The sequence below is a fragment of the Diospyros lotus genome, chromosome 4, assembly GCF_014633365.1.
Source record: "Diospyros lotus cultivar Yz01 chromosome 4, ASM1463336v1, whole genome shotgun sequence".
Lineage (NCBI taxonomy): Eukaryota > Viridiplantae > Streptophyta > Magnoliopsida > Ericales > Ebenaceae > Diospyros > Diospyros lotus.
Window position 1 is genome coordinate 3,896,144 of NC_068341.1, and position 20,859 is coordinate 3,917,002.

The window sequence follows — 20,859 nt, forward strand, 5'->3', positions numbered from 1 at the left end:
AAATAATTTTTAAAAATAGCAAGACAAAATTTTTAAAAGTAACAAAATAGGTGGAAGATAAGAAAAGACCACTCTTAAGGGAAAAGCTAAATGTGTCTATCAAAATTGCATCAAACAATTTTTTTTTCTTTATTCACTATTCTACACTTGTTTGGAATAATTGACCTTTTTTAAAACTCTCTCATTTTCTCAAACAGGTTTAAATAATTTATCATCCCAAATATATTTTTTCTCTTTATCATTTATACAAAACATAAAATTTTATGTATTTTATAATTATTTTATGTATAAACAATTATACATATTTGTATGTTATTATTTATTTATATTGCTTGAATTGAAAGATCAAAAACTATATGTAAATTTGTACAAAATCTTAATGTTATATTTTACAAAAACCAAAAATCATATTTAAAGTTAAACAAAATCATAATATCATATTTCAGATTTATGCAAGTAATATAAATAGATAAAAAAATAAATAATATGCAAATAATATATAATATCATATATTATATATTTATATATGTTTAATAGAAGACCAAAGAGAGAGAGAAGTTGGAACAGTGGAGGCAGATGACGGAGAGAAACGAAAGAAGATCTAGAGAGAAATAGGAGATGAAGATATCGGTGGATACTAGAATAGTGGAGACGGGTGGTGATGGAGGTTGGAATAGAGGTGAACGACGACTGCAGTGGAAGTTGGAGAGAGAGAGAGAGAGAGAGAATGAATGAATGAGTGTGAATGGCGGTAAAAGAGCTTATGAGAGATGAGAGTAAAGAGTAAAATAGAAAAGTGAGAGTGAAAGAGAGACTGAGAGGTGAGGTCAAGGATAAAGTTGTCTTTTACAGGGTTGATATGTAATTTTCTCAGAGTTGTCCTCCACAAGTTTGTTTGTCTAACATTATCCTTATTGTAATTGGCGGATGCAAGCCACTGTGATTTGAAGACATTATCAATCTATTCTATTGAAATGACTGTCAAGAGATGGCTGTACCGTGAAATGCCACACAAGCCCATCTTTCTTCTGCTAGTTTGTAACGTTATGGGCAAATTATTCAATTAATTATTCATTTTTCTTGTTTCTACGCCGCCCTTAGTCGCACTATGTAGCACACATGGATGGAAATTTCAGCCTTTTATTTGGCAGCAAGTGAGCAAGCCGACCAAACACATCATCTAATGCGAAAAATCACGTTATAAAATTGAAGATTTTATACGAAAAAGAACCATATAAATATTTGAGTCTCCCTGTCTCATCCCTCAAGGGTCGATCCTTATTCCATCGTGTTGGTTGCAGCAACGCATGCATGGCCATGCTTGTAATCATCATCTTCTTCTCCTTCTTCATCTGTCCCCCGCAATTATCATTGCTTGCTTCAGCCCACCCACTGGACCCTCTTTCTCCGGCGGAGCTCTGGCGAGTCCGGGCCATAGTAAAAGAATCAGTTCCCAGCCACGGCAAAAATCTAACCTTCCAATACGTAGGTCTGCAAGAACCAGACAAACCAGTTATTCTCTCATGGCTCTCCGGCCACACAACCAAAAGCCCACCTCGCCAAGCCTTTGTTGTAGCCCGTTTGAATCGTAAAACCCACGAAATCATCGTCGACTTATCGACAAATTCGATCGTTTCCGACCAAATCTACCGTGGACATGGCTTCCCCATTCTCACCTTCGAAGAACAAGACGCTGCCAGCGACCTGGCACTGGCATATCCTCCATTTTTGGACTCCATTAACGAGAGGGGGCTTAAAGTCAAGGAAGTTGTGTGTGAGAGCTTTACTATTGGGTGGTACGGAGAGAAGAAGAGTAAAAGGGTGGTGAGAGTGATGTGTTACTACTTGGATGGGACGGTGAATTTGTACATGAGACCAATAGAGGGAATCACCGTCACCGTTGATCTTGATGCCATGAAGATCGTTGGTTTTCGTGACAGGATGAAGATTCCGGTACCCGATGCCGAGGGGACGGACTACAGAGCATCGGAGCAGAAGCCGCCGCTGGCTCCAAGCTTGAAAAATATCAGAGTGATCCAGCCAGATGGTCCCAGTTTCTCCTTGGATGGAAATTCAATCAGGTATTCGTATGGAATAATTTTAGGCTGATTTTTCGAATTGAATAACGAACTTAAAACAGTTGCTCTTTACACTCTTATTATAAGTGCGAACGACAAAAGCTCGAATTCAACAAATCGAAACAAATATAATTTCAATGATTAAACACACTAACAAAGGAAAGAAAACACACACGAGAGAGAGTGCATGTGAATTGTGATTACAAAAAATTAATATATCATTTTAATAGTGCATATATGTATATTTTTATATAAACAGAGCAACCTTTCTTTTTTCTTTTTGTGAGTTCTTCTATCCAACAGGTGGGCAAATTGGAAATTTCATCTGGGATTCGACATGAGAGCGGGTCCAATAATATCCTTGGCGTCAATCTACGACGTCGACAAAGATGAAGACCGGCGAGTGCTATACAGAGGCTATGTTTCGGAGCTGTTTGTGCCGTACATGGATCTCACCGAAGAGTGGTACTATAGAACCTTCTTTGATGCTGGAGAGTTTGGATTCGGGCTATGCGCCGTGCCGCTTGAGCCGACGAAGGATTGCCCGGAGAACGCAGTGTTCATGGATGGCTACTTCGCTGCACAGAACGGCAGTCCAGGCAAGATTCCGAATGTTTTTTGCATATTTGAGCGATACGCCGGCGATGTCCTCTGGCGCCACACCGAGGAAATGGTTCCCGGCCAAGTGGTTAGTTAGTTCTCGTTGTTCTTGAACTCAAAATTCAAAAATATTTTCTTACCATTTTAGAACTTGGAAAAATAATTTTTGATATATATTTATTTATATTAAACTTGTAGTGTTTTAACAAAAGCTGCTTCTTGACAATGTGTAGATCAGAGAAGTGAGACCTGAAGTGAGCTTGGTTGTGAGGATGGTTTCAACCGTCGGCAACTATGACTACATTGTCGACTGGGAATTCAGGCAAAGTGGCACCATTAAAGCCACGGTACAGAGCACAAGATAACAATCTATGATTAAACAAAGTGTTCGTCGGTTACTAAAGTTTCTCACTTTATAAATTATGGGTTGTGTTTACTTTCTTCTTGGTAAATAATTAAGGTTGTACCTTTGCTTATCCACATAATTCCCTCCACAGGTTGGTCTAACTGGATTGCTCGAAATTAGGGGATCATCCTATACCCACAGTAGCCAAATACAGGAGGAAGTCTACGGTACGTTGCTAGCACCGAATACAATTGGCTCCTACCACGACCACTTCCTCATCTATCACCTTGATCTCGACGTGGACGGTGATGCCAACTCCTTCATCAAGTCCACCTTGCAGACCACGAGGGTGCGTGGCGCCGGATCACCCAGGAAGAGTTATTGGACTGTCCAAAGCGAGACGGCTAAGACCGAGTCAGATGCAAAGGTTCGGCTCGGTTCTAAGCCGGCAGAGCTGTTGGTGGTCAACCCCAACAAGAAGACTAAGATGGGCAACCCTGTTGGCTACCGTCTGATCCCGGGATTATCGGCGACGTCCATTTTATCCGACGATGATTATGCGCAGATACGAGGAGCGTTCAGTAAGTACCATGTGTGGGTCACACCGTGGAACAAGTCCGAGAAATGGGCTAGTGGTCTGTACGTTGATCAAAGCCGAGGGGACGACACCTTGGCGGCTTGGACTCGCAGGTATTAGTTAGTTTTTACCCCATCTCATCGTTTTTACGAAAATTAAGGTTTCAATCTCATCATTTTTACGATGAATATATATATATATATATATTTTATAGGGACAAGGGAATAGAGAATCGGGACATTGTGCTATGGTACACATTAGGATTTCATCATGTGCCATACCAAGAAGATTTTCCGATCATGCCGACGATTACAGGCAGTTTTGAGCTCCGGCCGACCAATTTCTTCGAGCGAAATCCCGTGCTCAAAGCAATGCCTTCTGTAGCTGTTAATAGCTCTAATTGCAGGGTGGTCCCGCATTGAAATTAAAATCTCAAAATTAAGCAAGAAGCATGGTAAAGGCCGAAAAGGGCCCCAACCTGCTACTTTTATGAGTGTTTCATTTAATGTAATATAAGAATAAGAATATAAGAATAAAAATTGCTAGCAATTAATGGGGTAATCTTTTGATTTATTTTATTTTTAATCATACTTGGAACTCAACTCAATGCGAGAACAACTGAGATTGACGAGATATAAACTTGAGATATTAAATTTTTAATGTTATCACTTATTATTAAATTGCAATTTTAGTGTTTACTAGTTTTAACAATAAACCTTTTTTTTTATTGATTTAAACAAATTATTCTTTGCCGCCGCATTCTCGACCGACCGCGATTGGAGACTCTATTTGGCTGAAATTGAGCAGGCCAATCAACTACATTAAGAAAAGGAGAGTTAATTTTTTTTAAGGGAATCTCTTTATGAAAATGTTATTAAAATAATGCCACGATAAAAATATAGTAACAAAAAGTGACTTATTATAAATTGTTAGTATAAAAAATACATGGAAGGGCGTGACTGACAATTTTACATGAATTATATATTATAATACTTGATAGTAAGGTGATAAATAATAAATATAATTGAGTACGGATTTACTGTGTTAAAAGACTTAAAAGAGCATGAGAGGCTTTGTCTTTGATCTCTTCTTATGTCTCTTTATGATCACGTGTTTATACAAATTTAAAGCTTTGAAAAACTTATAATATTATCAATATTTAATTCTATTAAAGATTATGCTACCGGCCCTTTTATAATAACCATTATCCGAACTCCACAATTTATCCGAACCATTCTCATCGCCTTCTTTATCTATTACCACCACAGCCATGGCCAACTCCACAATTTCAAGCATTATCCGAACCATTCTCATCGCCTTCTTTATCTATGTCCCCCACTTATCGTCCCTATTCTCAGCCCACCCACTGGATCCCCTTTCTCCATCGGAGCTCCGGCGAGTCCGAGCCATAGGAAAAGAGTCCAGCCTCGACGTACACTCACACTGACCAAATACGCGAGGAAGTCTACGGTACGTTGTGAAAGGAAATAAAGAAAAACAACTTGAATGTAGAATCTTTCTTAGATCGGAAGTTCAAGTTCTACAATGATTTAAATAGTAAAACATACCAACTACTTCCTCCTAATCAGCAGAAAAATAGGAAGATAAAAAGCAACCAATCTGATCCCTAATATATCTCTAACTATGTAACAATCATAGCTAGACTTATTCAACAAGAGATAAAAAACAAACTTTCTTAACAACTAGCCTTAATAATCTAACACTCCTCCTTAAGGTAGTTGTTGGTCACTCCCAGCTTCTTCCTCATATCTTCAAATTGATCACGTGAGAGTGCCTTTGTGAGAATATCAGCTAGTTGCTCTTCTGCTGGACAATATATCATTTCAATCTCCTCTGCCTTGACTGCCTCTCGAATGGCATGAAACTTGACAGAAATGTGTTTGGTTCTTCCATGCTGAACTGGATTCATTGTGATAGCAATAGCTGACTTGTTATCCACATGCATCCTAGTAGGAGAATTTTGAACCATTCCAAGGTCTGCAAGCATCTTCCTTAGCCATAAAGCATGATTGCTAGCTGATGTAGCTGAGATATATTCTGCTTCAGCTGTAGATTGAGCTACAACATCTTGTTTTTTTGAGTTCCAAGAAAACACTCCATTTCCAAAAGAAAAAACATATCCTGAGGTGCTTTTGAAATCATCCACACTACCAGCCCAGTCACTGTCACAGAAGCCTTCCAACTCTGGGTTTTCAAGCCTTGTGTATGTAATACCAAGGCTAGCAGTGCCTTTAATATACCTTAGGACCCTTTTTGCTGCTGCAAGATGAGTTTTCCTTGGAGCATGCATAAATCTCGAGAGCAAACTAGCTGCAAACATTATCTCTGGCCTTGAGGCTGTTAAGTACAATAAAGAACCAACAATGCTCCTAAAAACTTTGGCATCAACAACCTCACTTTCATCCTCCTTGGATAGTTTAGCATTAACTACTAAGGGTGTAGGTACTTGCTTTGCTTCACTCACCTTGAACTTCTTCAATAGGTCCATGGCATACTTCTTTTGTGTTAAGAAGATGCCTTTTGATTCTTGATATACTTCCAGGCCTAGGAAATATTTCATCAGTCCCAAATCTGACATTTCAAATTCCTTGGCCATCATCAGCTTGAACTCTTTTGCAGCCCATACATCTCCTCCTGTAATCAACAAGTCATCTACATACAAAGACAGAATTAGTTGAACCTTGCCATCAACTATTTTGACATATAGTGTGGCTTCATTTTCACTCCTTTTGAATCCTTATTGCATTAGAAAAGTATCTATTTTGATGTACCAAGCACGTGGTGCTTGCTTCAATCCATAGAGTGCTTTATGCAATCTATAAACTTTATCCTCTTCTCCTGGAATACTAAAACCTTCTGGTTGATCTACATAAATGCATTCTTCCAGAACACCATTGAGGAACGCTGACTTTACATCTAAATGCCATATTTGCCAACCAAGTGCTGCTGCTAGTGCTATTAACATCCTGATAGTGTCATATCTTGCCACAGGAGCAAAAGTCTCATTAAAGTCTACTCCTGGCTGCTGAGAGTAGCCTTTAACCACCAATCTAGCTTTAAGTTTGTTCACAGAACCATCAGGATTTATTTTGGTTCTATAAACCCACTTAACTCCAATTACTTGTTTATCTGTTGGCCTTTCCACGAGTTCCCAGGTACTGTTTTTATAGATCATCCTTAGCTCTTCCTTCATTGCTTCAATCCATGCTAACTCAGCAGCTGCTTCTTCATAGGTTGTTGGATCTTTGATAGAGAGGCTGCACCTTTGATACACATCTTGCAAGGATCTAGTGCCTCTAACAGGAGCAACATCAAATTCAGCAACTTCTGATGCAGGCAACTCAGATAGATTAGGAAAGTTCTCCTCCTGAACAACAGGATCATTCCTCCATTCCCATTCTGCTCCTTCATCAAATGTCAAATCCCTACAGACAAAAAACCTATTTGCAGTAGGGTTATAAATCCTATACCCCTTAACATTGGAGGCATAACCAAGAAATATACATTTCTCAGCCCTATAGTCCAACTTATCCTTCAGCTGCTCATGCACATGGGTGTAACAAATACAACCAAACACCCTCAAATGATGAACTGAAGGTTTGAAGCCAAACCAGACTTCGGATGGTGTCTTTTCTGCCAGAACCCTTGTTGGCAATAAATTAAGCAAGTAGACTGTTGTATTGGCAGCTTCAGCCCAAAACCTTTTTGGTAGATGCTTCTCAAACATTAAACACCTTGCCATTTCCATTACTGTCCTATTTTTCCTCTCACTGACCCCATTTTGTTGAGGAGACCTAGGAACAGTGAACTGTTGCAAAATTCCAGCTTGCTCACAGAAGCTCTTGAAGGGACTGGATCCCAAAAGGTAACCTTGTTTGCTTCCCAAATTCACAAACAGCACAGATACCTGGGTTTGTTACAGTAATAGGGAAATCCTCAACTAGACAGTTTTCATGCATCATTTTGAGTGTGCCATAACTGAAGTGTCCAAACCTTTTATGCCAAAGGTTAGACTGATTGATACTAGCAGCAAAAGACCTCAGTTTAGACTTCAACTCTATTGGAAAACACTTTTCTCTCATAGGTACTTCTAGAATCAAAAATCCACCAGCATCACTTACTAGGCATTTCTTATTCTCAAAATGCACAACATAATTTTGTTCAAGTAATTGTCCCAAACTAAGCAGATTTTGACAAATGTCTGGTACTAAAAGAACATCAGCAATAAACTTGGTACCTGAAGAGGTGTCTATTGCAACCAACCCTTTTCCTTTGGTTTTCAGAAAGCTTCCATCTCCGATCTTCACTTGGGTTGAATGTAACTCATCCAACTGAGTAAAAAGCTTCTCATTTGGAGTCATATGTTGAGAACAAGCACTGTCAATGAGCCAAATATTTAACTCAAAGTCAGTACCACTTTTTGTGGCAGAGAACAATCTCTCCTCTTGACAATGATTTGCCCCAGTCACCTGAGCCTGCTGGTTGGCTTCTCCCTTTCTCTTACAGAATTTCTCACTATGTCCAGGCAGGTTACAAAGAGAACATTTGTATCCTGGCCTAAACCAGCAAAATGCTTCTGCATGAGTGTTTTTACTGCAATGAGAGCAGGGAGGATATTCCTTCTTTTGCTTGTAACTTTTCTTTTTTAACTTGCCCTTCTTCTCTCCATCTCCTTTCGTATACTCCTTCTGCTTCCCCTTGCTTTTAAAGCTAGAGAAAAATACACCTTCCACCTGTTCTTCATGTCTAATAGCCCTCCTTTGTTCCAGTGCTTGGAGTGAACTCACCAACTCATCAAGTTTGAGCGTGGTTAAGTCCTTTGAGTCCTCCAAAGAAGAGATTTTAGATTCAAATCTCTCTGGAACACTCACAAGGACTTTTTCCACTATTCTTCTATCAGGGAGATCCTCTTGAAGCAACCTAATCTGATTGACCACCTTCATAAGTCGATCAACATAGTCCTTGATGCTTTCAGAGTCCTTCATCCTTAACAAATCGAAGTCTCTCCATAGATTGAGAAGCCTCATCCTCTTGTTTGCTTCACTGCCCTGGAACATTTCTTTGAGCCTATCCCATGCCTCTTTTCCAGTTTGACAAGTTAAGATTCTAGCCAAAATTCCTTCTGAGACTGATGCATGAATAGCTGACAAGGCCTTATACGGCTTGACAGATTCTTCACTTTGTTGCCTCAGCTGGTTGATGGTGGGATTAGCCGGTAATGCTCTCTGCACATAGCCTTCCTCTACACAAGACCATAAATCCTGTGACTGCAAAAAGACTTTCATTTTGACAGCCCAAATTTGGTAGTTTTCACCATTGAAGAGCTGTGGTGATGGGACGATGAAGCTACTGTTGAATGATGACATTTAGGTTGGCTTTTGAGGGTTATTTTTCTGAGGTTGAAAAGGTAGGCAGATGGCAAGAAGAATGGAGATTTTTTTTTTGTTGAAGTTTTCACAAACCCTTAAGATCAAAAAAGGGCTCTGATACCATGAAATGAAATAAAGAAAAACAACTTGAATGTAGAATCTTTCTTAGATCGGAAGTTCAAGTTCTACAATGATTTAAATAGTAAAACATACCAACTATTTCCTCCTAATCAGCAGAAAAATAGGAAGATAAAAAGCAACCAATCTGATCCCTAATATATCTCTAACTATGTAACAACCATAGCTAGACTTATTCAACAAGAGATAAAAAACAAACTTTCTTAACAACTAGCCTTAATAATCTAACACGTTGCTGGAACAGAATTCAATTGCTCCATACCACGATCACTTCCTCATCTACCACCTTAATCTCAACGTGGATGGTGATGTCAACTCCTTCATCAAGTCCACCTTGCAGACCATAAGGGCCCGTAGCACTGGATTCCCGAGGGGGCGGATCTAGGGGGCAGGCTCAGCCCTTCCTCAAATCTTTCTTAAAATTTGGATTATTTGGGAGAGAATGGGGGCTAAAATCATTAATAGTTCTGGGGACACCCCTCCCCCCAAATCCATCCCTGGATCCGCCCCGAGGGTTAGTTACTAGACTGTTGAGAGCCAGGCGGCTAAGACTGAATCGGATGCAAATATTGGGTTCAGCTCGAAGCCGGCGGAGCTGTTGGTGGTCAACCCCAACAAGAGAACGAAGATGGGCAACCCCGTTGGCTACCGTCTGATCCCCAGAACACCAGCAACGTCCATTTCATCCGTCGATGATTATACTTAGATCCGGGGAGCCTTCTGTAAGTACCAAGTATGCGTCATACAATGGTCCGAGATATGGGCCGGTGGTTTGAGTCGAGAAAGATTTTTAGTCCAAACTAAATTATAATTTTAATCTTAATTAAATTATAAAAATTATAATTATTTATAATAACATATATAAAAAATCAAAAAAATAGAAATATGGCCCTAGCTGGCCATAACGTGGCTCCGCCACTGGGTGGTTTGTATGTTGATTAGAGCCGAGGGGATGACGGCTTGGTAGCTTGGACTCTCGGGTACGTAGGGCGGACTTAGGATTTTTTACCTAGGGGCTTCAAATGTTTTTTCCAACGTGAGTTTTACCAATAGGAAAAAATAAAAAGGTCAAAATAGAAGTTTAACAAATTTTATTTGCATATTTAATATAATCTAAAAAAGAGAAATTAAAAAAATAATAAAAATACAAAAATGTGAAATCAAAGACCTTATAAAATTACTTAAAGCCACAACTTATTATTCTCCGATAGATCAAACTTGTCAATGAGTACCTCTATATTAATATCAAGAGCAATCTCCATCTCAATATAAATAATTATGGCGTTTGTTTGAAAGTAATTCTCTATTTTATTTCGAAGTGATGTTTTGATGAGTTTCATTCCTAGTATTAATATAGAGGTACTTATTGACAAGTTTTATCCCTAGAAAGTCATTTTCTATTTTATTGCGAAGCAACAACCGCCCAACATGGCCATCCCCGACTAAAGCCCCTCCAACGATGCAAGTCACCAGCGTTGGAAGCAATAGCGAAGATCCAAACACGCACTTTCAACAAATTTTGAAATAAATAAATAGAAAAGATAAAGAGAAGAGATGGCTTACGATGTATATTTGCTAAGAAAGTCTGGAAGCGATAAAAATTGAAGAGAGCTAGGTGCTGAGACAAAAAGAAGAAGATCGTCGTAGGGCCAATTCCAAGAATTAAGTTTAAGTTTAATTTTGAGATTTAATAATTAAACATTAGAGATTTATTTTAGGTTTGAGATGATAATATATTTGGGTTGATTGGTTGGGGTGAGTTTAAAAAAATATATATTTTTTAAATCTAAAAAATCTATTTTTTTTAAAAAAAATTGGGGGCTTTAGCCTACCCTGCCCATGGGCTGGGTCCTGCGTACGTACCCTTGTCATAATTTATATAATTACAAAAAATTCAATCTTTTGATGATGAAATTTTCATATAAAAATATAATTAAAATAATATGATAACAATTCTCTCATTAACAATTATAATTACCACAAAATTTTCAGAATTACAAAGACAGAATAAATTGTTGCTGTGGGAGAATTGAGTGAAAGTTGGGTTTTTTAAACTTGTGCAGAAATAGGTGTTGGGTATCCACCACACGTGTGGGAGAAGCACCCAACACAATATGAAAAAGCAGAGAAGTTGCAGTCGCCTCCTTCACACATCTGTTTTCAAAAATTCAAAAGAGGATTTCAAAAATTCAATGGAGACTATTCAAAAGTTGATAAAAAATTCAACAAGGTGGTTGCAAAATTCAACATGGTAGCTATGCAAAAATTCAACATGGTGACTATGCAAACTTCAAAGTTGCAGCGAGCAGTGAGCAGGAAAATTTTGGGCAGCTTGCGCAGATGTCAGTTACTGCTTGATATCTCGGCATCCGTTAGTCTAATCGTCATGATTTTTGGACAAAAACTTTACAACTTGAGTTCTTCAAATCGAGATCCGATTATCTATCTGGGAGTAATTATGTCCGAACAGTGACAATTTTTGGTAAGATCTTACCTTGTTGTTTTTGAAAATTATTCCAAAAATCTTTATTCTTGAGAGAGTTGTGATTGGATTAATTGTTTTATTGCTCTTGGGATTATTTTAGTGTGCTAAGAATTATTGAATTTTTAAGAATTTGTCGTGCCTCTAGTATTATCTAGAAAAGAAAGATTGTATCCATTATTTGTTGATAGTGAAATTTTTAGGTGGACTCCGGTGCCGCAGTTTTTACTCCTTACATTGAGGGGGTTTTCTACATAAAAATTTGGTGTCTCTGTGATTAAGTGATTGATGCACTTATTTTAGATTACTCCATATCTGCTTAATTTAACTCCTATTAAGTTCACATAAGAAGAAGAATTATTTTATTCCGCTATGATTATTTGATTTAACGTATTTTTCTCCCAACAACAAGTGAATAAAGGGAGAGGATATTGTGATATGGTATACCATGGGCTTTAATCATGTGCCATACCAAGAAGATTTCCCGATTAGGCCAACCATCATTGGTAGTTTTGAGCTTTGGCCGGCCAATTTCTTTGATCGAAATCCTATGCTCAAAGTAATGTCTCTTGGAGTTGTTCACAACCTTAATTACTCTTCCTTTTGACGATTCAATTGTTGGGTTTTTGGGTCCTTTCCAATGTGGAGAAGCCCAAAACTTATTTGGCTTATGAATAAGAAGCCAAGGCCCTTAGGGGTTTCTAAAATTTTAGTATAAAAGGAGAAGAGATGTGTGTGTGTGAGCAACAGTGTGTTTTTGAATGAGAGAAGAGATGGGAGTCAGGGAAAAGGCACGTGGAGTGTGCAGGTTTGATCAAGTGATCTATTGAGGCATCATCTGTAGTTTGATTTTACCAATTTTTTGTCAATTTGTAGAAGACATTTGGTTCTTCTTTTTGAATGATTAGATTAATGTTTTGAGATTTGTAGTTCCGATTATTGGTCTCCAAACAAAGGGTTTGTTGTTTAGAATTTTCTGGGTTGAAGAGTAGTGAATAATTTTTTATCATTTGCAGATTAGAGGGTTATCCGCGGTTTGATTGGGCTGATTTTTGGTCAACAAATAAAAGAAATCTAGAACTTCAATCTGGACGTTTGGATCATTTATTTGAGCTCCATAACTCCAGTTTTGTATTCTATAACAACAACCTAATTTCGGTGATATTTTTCTAGTCTCTCTTTTAGTGTTATGATTTGAAGCTGTTCATGTTATCTAACTGATTTGAGGTTGTGTATCTGTTGTTACTGTTGAACAATCACTTGTAGAAGCTTGTTATTCATAGTGGAGTTTTTTGTAGTGGACCATTGGATCCCGTGATTTTTATCCTTTCATATTGGAAGAGGTTTTCCAAATTAAAAATTACTTGTCTCACGCGTTGAAGTTTTATTCTTACTTAACTTATTTTTGTACTCCATATATTGTGGTGTTTGTTGTGCTGTTTTGTTCACTTCTGGCAGGGTCAATCAAATAGAGAGAGTAGGTGAATCTTTGTTTACTCTCTGTCTCCCATCACATTTGTATGAAAGCCTAACAACAATTTTAAGCTTGCTAAGACATATTTTCTTTGGGATCAAGCATTTAATAATTGACATTTGGATGAGAAGCAGCAATTAATATGGTTTTCATGCAATGAAGTGTAGATTGAAGCATGCAAATTGCGCCTTCTTCTTCTTCTAAAGTAAATTATATAAAAAAAGAAAAAAAAAAACAAATGAATAGATGGTTGCAACTCAGGATGGATGGAATGAATGATTGTAACTGTCCACATTTTACTCCTCCTTTAATGCTTACAGAGGGCCTCATTCACAATCTTTCTCGATGTTAACACTAATGTTAAGTAGACTGTGTGAGGGGGAATATAAAATATGTAAACCAGGTTAAAAATAAGAAAACATATTAGCATGATCTATTATTTTCTTCTTAGTAATATACTGTTAAAATTTTATTTAGATACAATGAAATATCCATCGTCTCTCAACTCATAGAGCCACAGCCATGGCGAAGCCTTCAACTTTAAGCTTCCCAGCTGCCATTCTCGTCATCTTCTTCTTCATCATTCTCTCCCACTTCTCATCGCTTGCCTCGGCCCACCCACTGGACCCGCTTTCTCCGTCGGAGCTCCAGCGAGTCCGAACCATAGTAAAAGAGTCCAGTCGCCACAGCCATGGCCAGAACCCAATCTTCCATTACGTGGGCCTGCAAGAACCAGACAAAACAGCCGTGCTCTCATGGCTCTCCGGCCACACGACCCAAACCCCACCGCGTCAAGCCTTTGTCATAGCCCGTTTGAATCAAGAAACCCACGAAATCACCGTTGACTTGTCGACAAATTCGATTGTTTCCGACCAAATCTACCATGGATATGGCTACCCTCTGCTCACCTCCGATGAAGAAGCAGCTGCAACCAACCTGCCGCTGAGTTATCCTCCATTTCTGGACTCCATTAGCAAGAGGGGACTTAAAGTTGAAGAAGTTGTATGCGGGGCTCTTACTGTTGGCTGGTACGGGGAGAAGAAGAGTAAAAGGGTGGTGAGAGTGATGTCTTACTACTTGGATGGAACTGTGAATCTGTTCATGAGGCCAATAGAGGGAATTACAGTCACGGTTGATCTTGATTCCATGGAGATCATCAGTTACCGTGACAGGTTGAAGATTCCAGTTCCAGAAGCAGAGGCGACGGAGTACAGAGCAACGGAGCAGAAGCCGCCGTTCGGTCCGATTTTGAGAAATATCAGAGTGCTGCAACCAGATTGTCCCAGTTTCTCCTGGGATGGAAATAAAATCAGGTATATATATACATACATATACATATATATAAGGATAGTTACTTTATTTGGATTAATCTATTCTGGCCGAAAGGCTGACCGAAGGACGCAAAATAACAAAAATATCTTCACTCAAATTGCAAATTTGTTTTCCCTGCCCCTGCCTCCTCTCTTTCCCTTTTCATGGTCGCCTCCAGCTGACTCTCGCTGCATCGCCTCGCCGCCTTCACCTCGCAGGGGCGGTCAATGAGGCGAAGAGGTGAAGGCAAAGATGGCGAGGCTGCTAGGTGATGCAGCGAGAGTTGGCCAGGCAATGCAGTAGCAGTCAACACTTGCTGGAGACAGAGAGGGGAGGCGGGGGCAGGGAAGCAAATTTGCAGGGTGAGGGCATTTCTATAATTTTGGCACCCTTCAATAAGCCTCTCCATGAGGCTATCAAGCTGTGTAGAAGGGTCCTATTTATTTAATAATATATGCTAATATGCATGGCCATTATATATTATGTTATATTATATAGCATAATATACACATTATTTTTGGTTATGTGTAGGTGTGCAACAATTCTTTTATTTTAATAAAAAGGAAAAATTTCAGGCAATCAGCCCTATAATTCTTTTGGATGGCCCTCTTGTTTTGATTTTTTTTTTTTTTTCTGGAAATCCAACAATTCTTATAAACTAACCCAGGTGGGCAAACTGGGAGTTCCACCTGGGATTCGACGTGAGAGCAGGTCCTATAATATCCTTAGCATCAATCTACGATGCCGACAAAGATGAATACCGGCGAGTGCTGTACAGAGGCTATGTTTCAGAGCTGTTTGTTCCGTACATGGATATCACCGAAGAATGGTACTTCAGAACCTTCTTCGACGCCGGAGAGAACGGATTTGGGCTGTCCGCCGTGCCCCTTGAACGGTCGAAGGATTGCCCGGAGAACGCAGTGTTCATGGATGGCTACTTCGCTGCACCTGACGGAGAACCCCGGAAGATTCCGAATGTTTTCTGTATTTTTGAACGAAGTGCCGGAGATATCCTCTGGCGCCACACAGAGCGCTTTCTTCCCGGTCAAGTAATCAGTCGTTGCTGTACTTGGACTGAAAGTTTTGGATTATCCAAAAGTATTTCCTTTTAATATTCTATAACCATTTATAAAGCGTCTAACGAATGTATTTATCTGCAGATACGAGAGGTGAGAACCGAAGTGAGCTTAGTGGTGAGGATGGTTTCAACCCTTGCCAATTATGACTACATTGTCGATTGGGAACTCAAGCAGAGTGGCACCATTAAAGCCACGGTATTGACTTGAACTTGATCACAATTTTATACTAATGTTTTCCATTTAAAAAAGAAAATCGATCTTAGAATGGGTTTTGTCATTTCTCCCTTGCTTATAAAGGGCCCATTTCCTCTCCACAGGTTGGTTTAACTGGATTGGTCCAAGTTAAGGGATCGACCTACACCCACACTGACCAAATCCAAGAGGAAGCCTACGGTACGTTGCTGGCGCCGAATACAATTGCTCCATACCACGATCACTTCCTCATCTACCACCTTGATCTCGACGTGGACGGCGGTGCCAACTCCTTCATCAAGTCCACCTTGCAGACCATGAGACTGCGCGGCACCAGATCACCCAGGAAGAGTTATTGGACGCTCCAGAGTGAGACGGCCGAGACCGAGTCCGATGCAAAGATTCGGCTCGGCTCGACGCCGGCGGAGCTGGTGGTGGTCAACCCCAACAAGAAGACCAAGATGGGCAACCCCGTTGGCTACCGTCTGATCCCGGGATCATCGGCGACGTCCATTTTGTCCGACGATGATTACGCTCAGATTCGCGGAGCCTTCAGTAAGTACCATGTATGGGTCACGCCGTGGAACAAGTCCGAGAAATGGGCTGGTGGCTTGTACGCTGATCAGAGCCGGGGGGTCGACAACTTGGCGGCTTGGACTCTCAGGTACCCATCTCATAATCAATATTCAAGAAATAATTAATTAATTAAAGCGTCAATCTCCTTATTAATTAGCACACTGTTTTTGTTTTAGAGTGCGTGATTAGTTAGTGGGGGCTTGTGCAGGAATAGGGGAATAAAAAACGAGGACATCGTGGTATGGTACACCATGGGATTTCATCATGTGCCATATCAGGAAGATTTTCCGATTATGCCAACCATCACCGGCAGTTTTGAGCTTCGGCCGGCCAATTTCTTCGACCGAAATCCTGTGCTCAAGGCCATATCTCTTGATGATGCTAGTTGTTAGTCGCCCCAATTGTACTTCCTTTTGTTGCTGGTTCGAAGTTGTTAATTTGCCACGTCCGGAATAACGAATACCAATTGATTAAAGCACAAAAATGCCCCCAACCGTCTCATTACTAATGAGTCATTAAATGTAACTTAATTGCAATTTTGAAGGTTTTCATTAAGCACTGTTATTTTGGTGAGAACCAATAATTAATTTTATATGATGAACACACAAAGCACTACATAAATGGTCAATAGTTCAGAAACTTTACATCACCTGATATGAAGGTACTGTTGAAACAGGAATATAGCAACAAATATATAAATTGCAGACCCAGCAACAGCAACAGCAGCATTATATATCACAGCAATGACTCTGAGCAGGCTCAACAGGAAGGAAACTGAAACGAAATTCCTGGACCTATACTTGGACAGCAAACTGAAGCTTGGGGGTTTCAAACCAAGAAGACGTTGGAGCACCATATCTCGAATGACGGCAGCGGTTGAAGCACGTCAGAGACGTTGTCCTAAAGGTAGATGTGCCAGCCCGACGATGGCAACCACGATAGTGGGTGACGGCACCAATTATGACGGCATCAATTACGACAACCTATAATGATTGGCTTCTCAAGATACGACGACTAGCTTGATGCTGACAATCATGACAGCGGGCTCTCGCAGAACTCTAGGGAGTGACTCTACATAACAGAAAACACCAGATAACAAAAGCTCCCACTATGAGAAAAATAGTATCTAGCGATAGAATTTAGTGACCGAATTATTCCATCGCTAATATTTTTATTTTTTTTAATTTAACGACGAAATTAGAAACAGAAATCCAGTCTCTAAAAAATAAAAAAATAATTAAATAAAAAATTAAAATTTAACGACACGTACTCGTCACTAAAAAATAAAAAATATATAAAATATAAAATTTAGTGATGAGATTACCCCATCTCTAAAAAATAAAAAAATTAAATAAAAAATTAAAATTTAACGACGAAAACACATCCATAGTTAAAATTTTTAAAAAAATTAAAAATTAAAATTTAGGGACGAGTCACCCTATCACTAAAAAGTAAAAAAAATAAATAAAAAATATAAAATTTAGCGATAGGGTCACACCGGTCTCTAAAAAATAAAAATAAATTAAATAAAAATTAAAATTTAGTGACGGGTCTAACCCCGTGACTAAAAATTTAAAAAAAATTAAAATTTAGCAACGAGATCACACCTAACACTAAAAAATAAAAAATGTAAAATTTAGCGGCTAGAATGATCCTGTCGCTAAAAATTTAAAAATAAATTAAAATTTAGCGACCGAGTTATTTATCGCTAAAAAATAAAAAAATTAAATAAAAAATTTTCAAATTTAAAAAATAATTAAAAATTAAAATTATTTAACGACGGAATATTTCATAGCTAAATAATTAAAAAATAAATTATTTAAGAAATTTAAAATTTAAATTATTTAAACAAATATAAATATAACTTTTATGATACTCTAAAATAACTAAAAATTACATTTAAACATATTATAATAATTTTTACTAACATAATCGAAATAAGAGCATAATTTTTCATTGCTAATAAAATAATTTATAAATTTTTATTTGAATTATTAACGAAATAAAATAAAAATAATATTCATTTCCCTTTACTAACATTAATATTAATATTAATATTAATATCATTAAATAAGTTTGAGAAATTTTGAAGTGTGAATATAATTCTGAAAAATTTAGAAGAGAATACTATAAATATATTTTATACACATCAATAAACAAGAAAGCTTCCAAATCAGTTGGCTCGTGCTTGGAACTTGGTAATGAGAGGTTGAGGGTTCAAATCTTGCAGAGAGCTTGAGATAATAACTAAGGGTAATATCCCAAGCGCGGCCACATGGCGTGTATAGGGGGCGATGGGGGCTAGCGAGCATTGAATTTTGGGCATGCGCTAAATTTAACGACAAGGTTGTACCCGTCACAAATCAGCGACAAGGGACAAAAGTAAATTTATTTTGATTTAAACGAGATTGTTTTTAGACATATTTTCTTATTTTAATCATTTATGTCTCAAAATCTTATATTTGAATTTTCAAATCTTAATTTCTCATGCAAAAAGTAAATTTATTTTGAATTAAAGGTAAGACATGTTTTCTTATTGTTTCAAAAAGCTTAAACATTTTTTGAATTTTAAATTTTATATTAACCATTTTTTTAGTGCCTAAAATGCTTATAAATATTCCCCAAACTTATTTTTTGAGTATTAATTGCACATATTGCACATCCAAATCTTTCAAGCTAATTTTCAAACATTCCAAAACTCTCAAAGATTTATTGTTCATCCATCGAAGAGCCACAAGGCAAGAGCAGAAAAGTTCTTCAAGTCTTTTACGACAAATCCGAACTTCTCCATTTGAGATTACAAATTTATTTAAATATTATTGTTTTGTATAATTTGTTCTTAATTGCTTATTTGTGTCTAAGTGTGGACAAATTATTTGCAAATATTTAAATTATTATTAAGAATTGTATAGGTTTTCTAGAATTGTTAAAATCTAGGTGAATCTAGTTTCTAAGGTAAGGTAGGGAGAAAACTTTGGTGTAGTTGTTGCCTAGAACTTATTGTAATCTAGGTGTGTATCTAGTTTCCAATGTGAGCTAGTAAAAACCTTGGTGATTTTGATTTAATGGAATCCCAAGGGTAACGCCCCGCTTTTCTAGATGCGTTATATCTTGGGATAATTCCGGAACAATAAATTTTTTTCTTTCAAGCACTAAACCTAAATCACATTATTCCTCGAATCCGTCCCAGAATTTCCAATCATTTTTCTCAAAAGAGAATCACTATACACATCAAATGCAAAAGCAAAGATCGAAATTTGATATCTTAACATTAATCATAAATAAACTCACCATTCCTTAAAACGTTCAGAATTCAAAGTGGCAGAACTTAAATACATGGGTTACATAACATACATTTCAATCTTCATGCACCTTGCTAAGTGTCATTTCATGTCTCATTTATCCTCGAAATCTGCTACAATCTCCACCTGGAACGTTTGAATATTCCAGAGGCAAAACCCAAGTTAGATGATGAATCATCTAAGTAAGGGTACATAATGTTATATCATGTATGTATACAATGTTTTACCTCGTATGTGTCAATTGCACCCTTCATGCTACCTACCATTTTTGCGGCCCCCTTTTTTCGAAGCCGAGGTGTATGGGTGCACCCTTGGTAAAGTAGCAGTGCCAGTTCGTACTCCCTACGGCTTCAAATGCGAGTGATCAATGATATCAACGTGTATTTATGTATTTCATAGTCATGTCATGTATGCAATCTACGTGATGGATACATATTATGGCATGTCAATATGATGAAAACATTTTCGAGAAACATAAATCACTTACAACCAAACCATTTTCCATAAAATTAACTTTAATTGGAGAGTACCACTTACCTTTTCAAACTTATCAAGCTATCTCGATATTTGTGCATGTCTCGAAGTGCGTGCATCTCCTTGATTTGCGTGCCAACCTCAAAATTTGCACCAATCACTTCAACTTAAGCCTCAAAATATCCTTCACTAAGCATCTTCGGCTTTCTCGATATGCGTGCCATATTCTCGAAACACGTGCCCGAACTATTTTCTCGCCCAAAATCTTCGAAATATTAGCAAATATCTAAATCCTATTTTTCTAGAATTTTCTAGGATTTTTTTTCTATTTTTTTCTCCATTTCTTTTCTTTTCTTTTTCTTTCTTTTCTTTTCTTTTCTACTGTTCATCGTCTCCTTCCTTTGGTTCCTGCGCGCGCACCACCTGCAACCGGCTTCCTTCATCTTTTCATTTCTTTTCTTTATTTCTTTTTTCTTCATCTCTTCTTCTTCTTCCTTCTCTTTTTCTTCTTCTTCTCCTTCTTCTTCTTTTTCTTCTTCTCCTTCCTCTGTTTCAGTCTTGCACTCTCGAACCGCCATGCCCACCGCTGCCCGCGTGCTCCCGGCCTGCTGTCGCCCTCACCATCGCCCGACGCGGCTGCCCTCGTCGCACACCGCGGCTGCCACCACCGGCGGTCATCCTCGCGGCCACCTGCGGCCCCGCGTCCAGCCCCTGCTCGCGGCCCAGCTTTGTGAGCTAGCGGCCATGGCTGCCATGGCCGCAGGTTTGCCTCTTCCAGCCGCCTCTCGGCCTCATCGCCGTCACCGGTCGCCTCCACACCGCACCTTGCTACCTCGGGCC

At 38.5% G+C, this 20,859-nt stretch overlaps 3 protein-coding genes across 3 annotated transcripts; 2 read left to right on the top strand and 1 right to left on the bottom strand.

Moving 5' to 3' along the window:
- The first annotated feature begins 1,246 nt into the window (after positions 1–1,246).
- On the top strand, positions 1,247–4,162 carry LOC127798862 (amine oxidase [copper-containing] alpha 2, peroxisomal-like). The gene is made up of 5 exons (XM_052332498.1): positions 1,247–2,081; positions 2,382–2,766; positions 2,912–3,025; positions 3,176–3,714; positions 3,816–4,162. The coding sequence occupies exons 1-5, from the start codon at positions 1,312–1,314 to the stop codon at positions 4,021–4,023; spliced, it is 2,016 nt and encodes a 671-aa protein (XP_052188458.1). The 5' UTR covers positions 1,247–1,311; the 3' UTR covers positions 4,024–4,162.
- Positions 4,163–8,087: 3,925 nt separating this feature from the next.
- LOC127799161 (uncharacterized) lies at positions 8,088–8,988 on the bottom strand. The gene is made up of 2 exons (XM_052332916.1): positions 8,277–8,988; positions 8,088–8,179 (listed from the first exon to the last, which is right to left on the bottom strand). The coding sequence occupies exons 1-2, from the start codon at positions 8,986–8,988 to the stop codon at positions 8,088–8,090; spliced, it is 804 nt and encodes a 267-aa protein (XP_052188876.1).
- Positions 8,989–12,379: 3,391 nt separating this feature from the next.
- On the top strand, positions 12,380–16,852 carry LOC127800263 (amine oxidase [copper-containing] alpha 3, peroxisomal-like). Its single transcript, XM_052334775.1, has 5 exons — positions 12,380–14,398; positions 15,064–15,445; positions 15,557–15,670; positions 15,793–16,331; positions 16,452–16,852. Exons 1-5 carry the CDS (start codon positions 13,608–13,610, stop codon positions 16,633–16,635), a joined length of 2,010 nt encoding a protein of 669 aa, XP_052190735.1. The 5' UTR covers positions 12,380–13,607; the 3' UTR covers positions 16,636–16,852.
- The last annotated feature ends 4,007 nt before the right edge of the window (positions 16,853–20,859 follow it).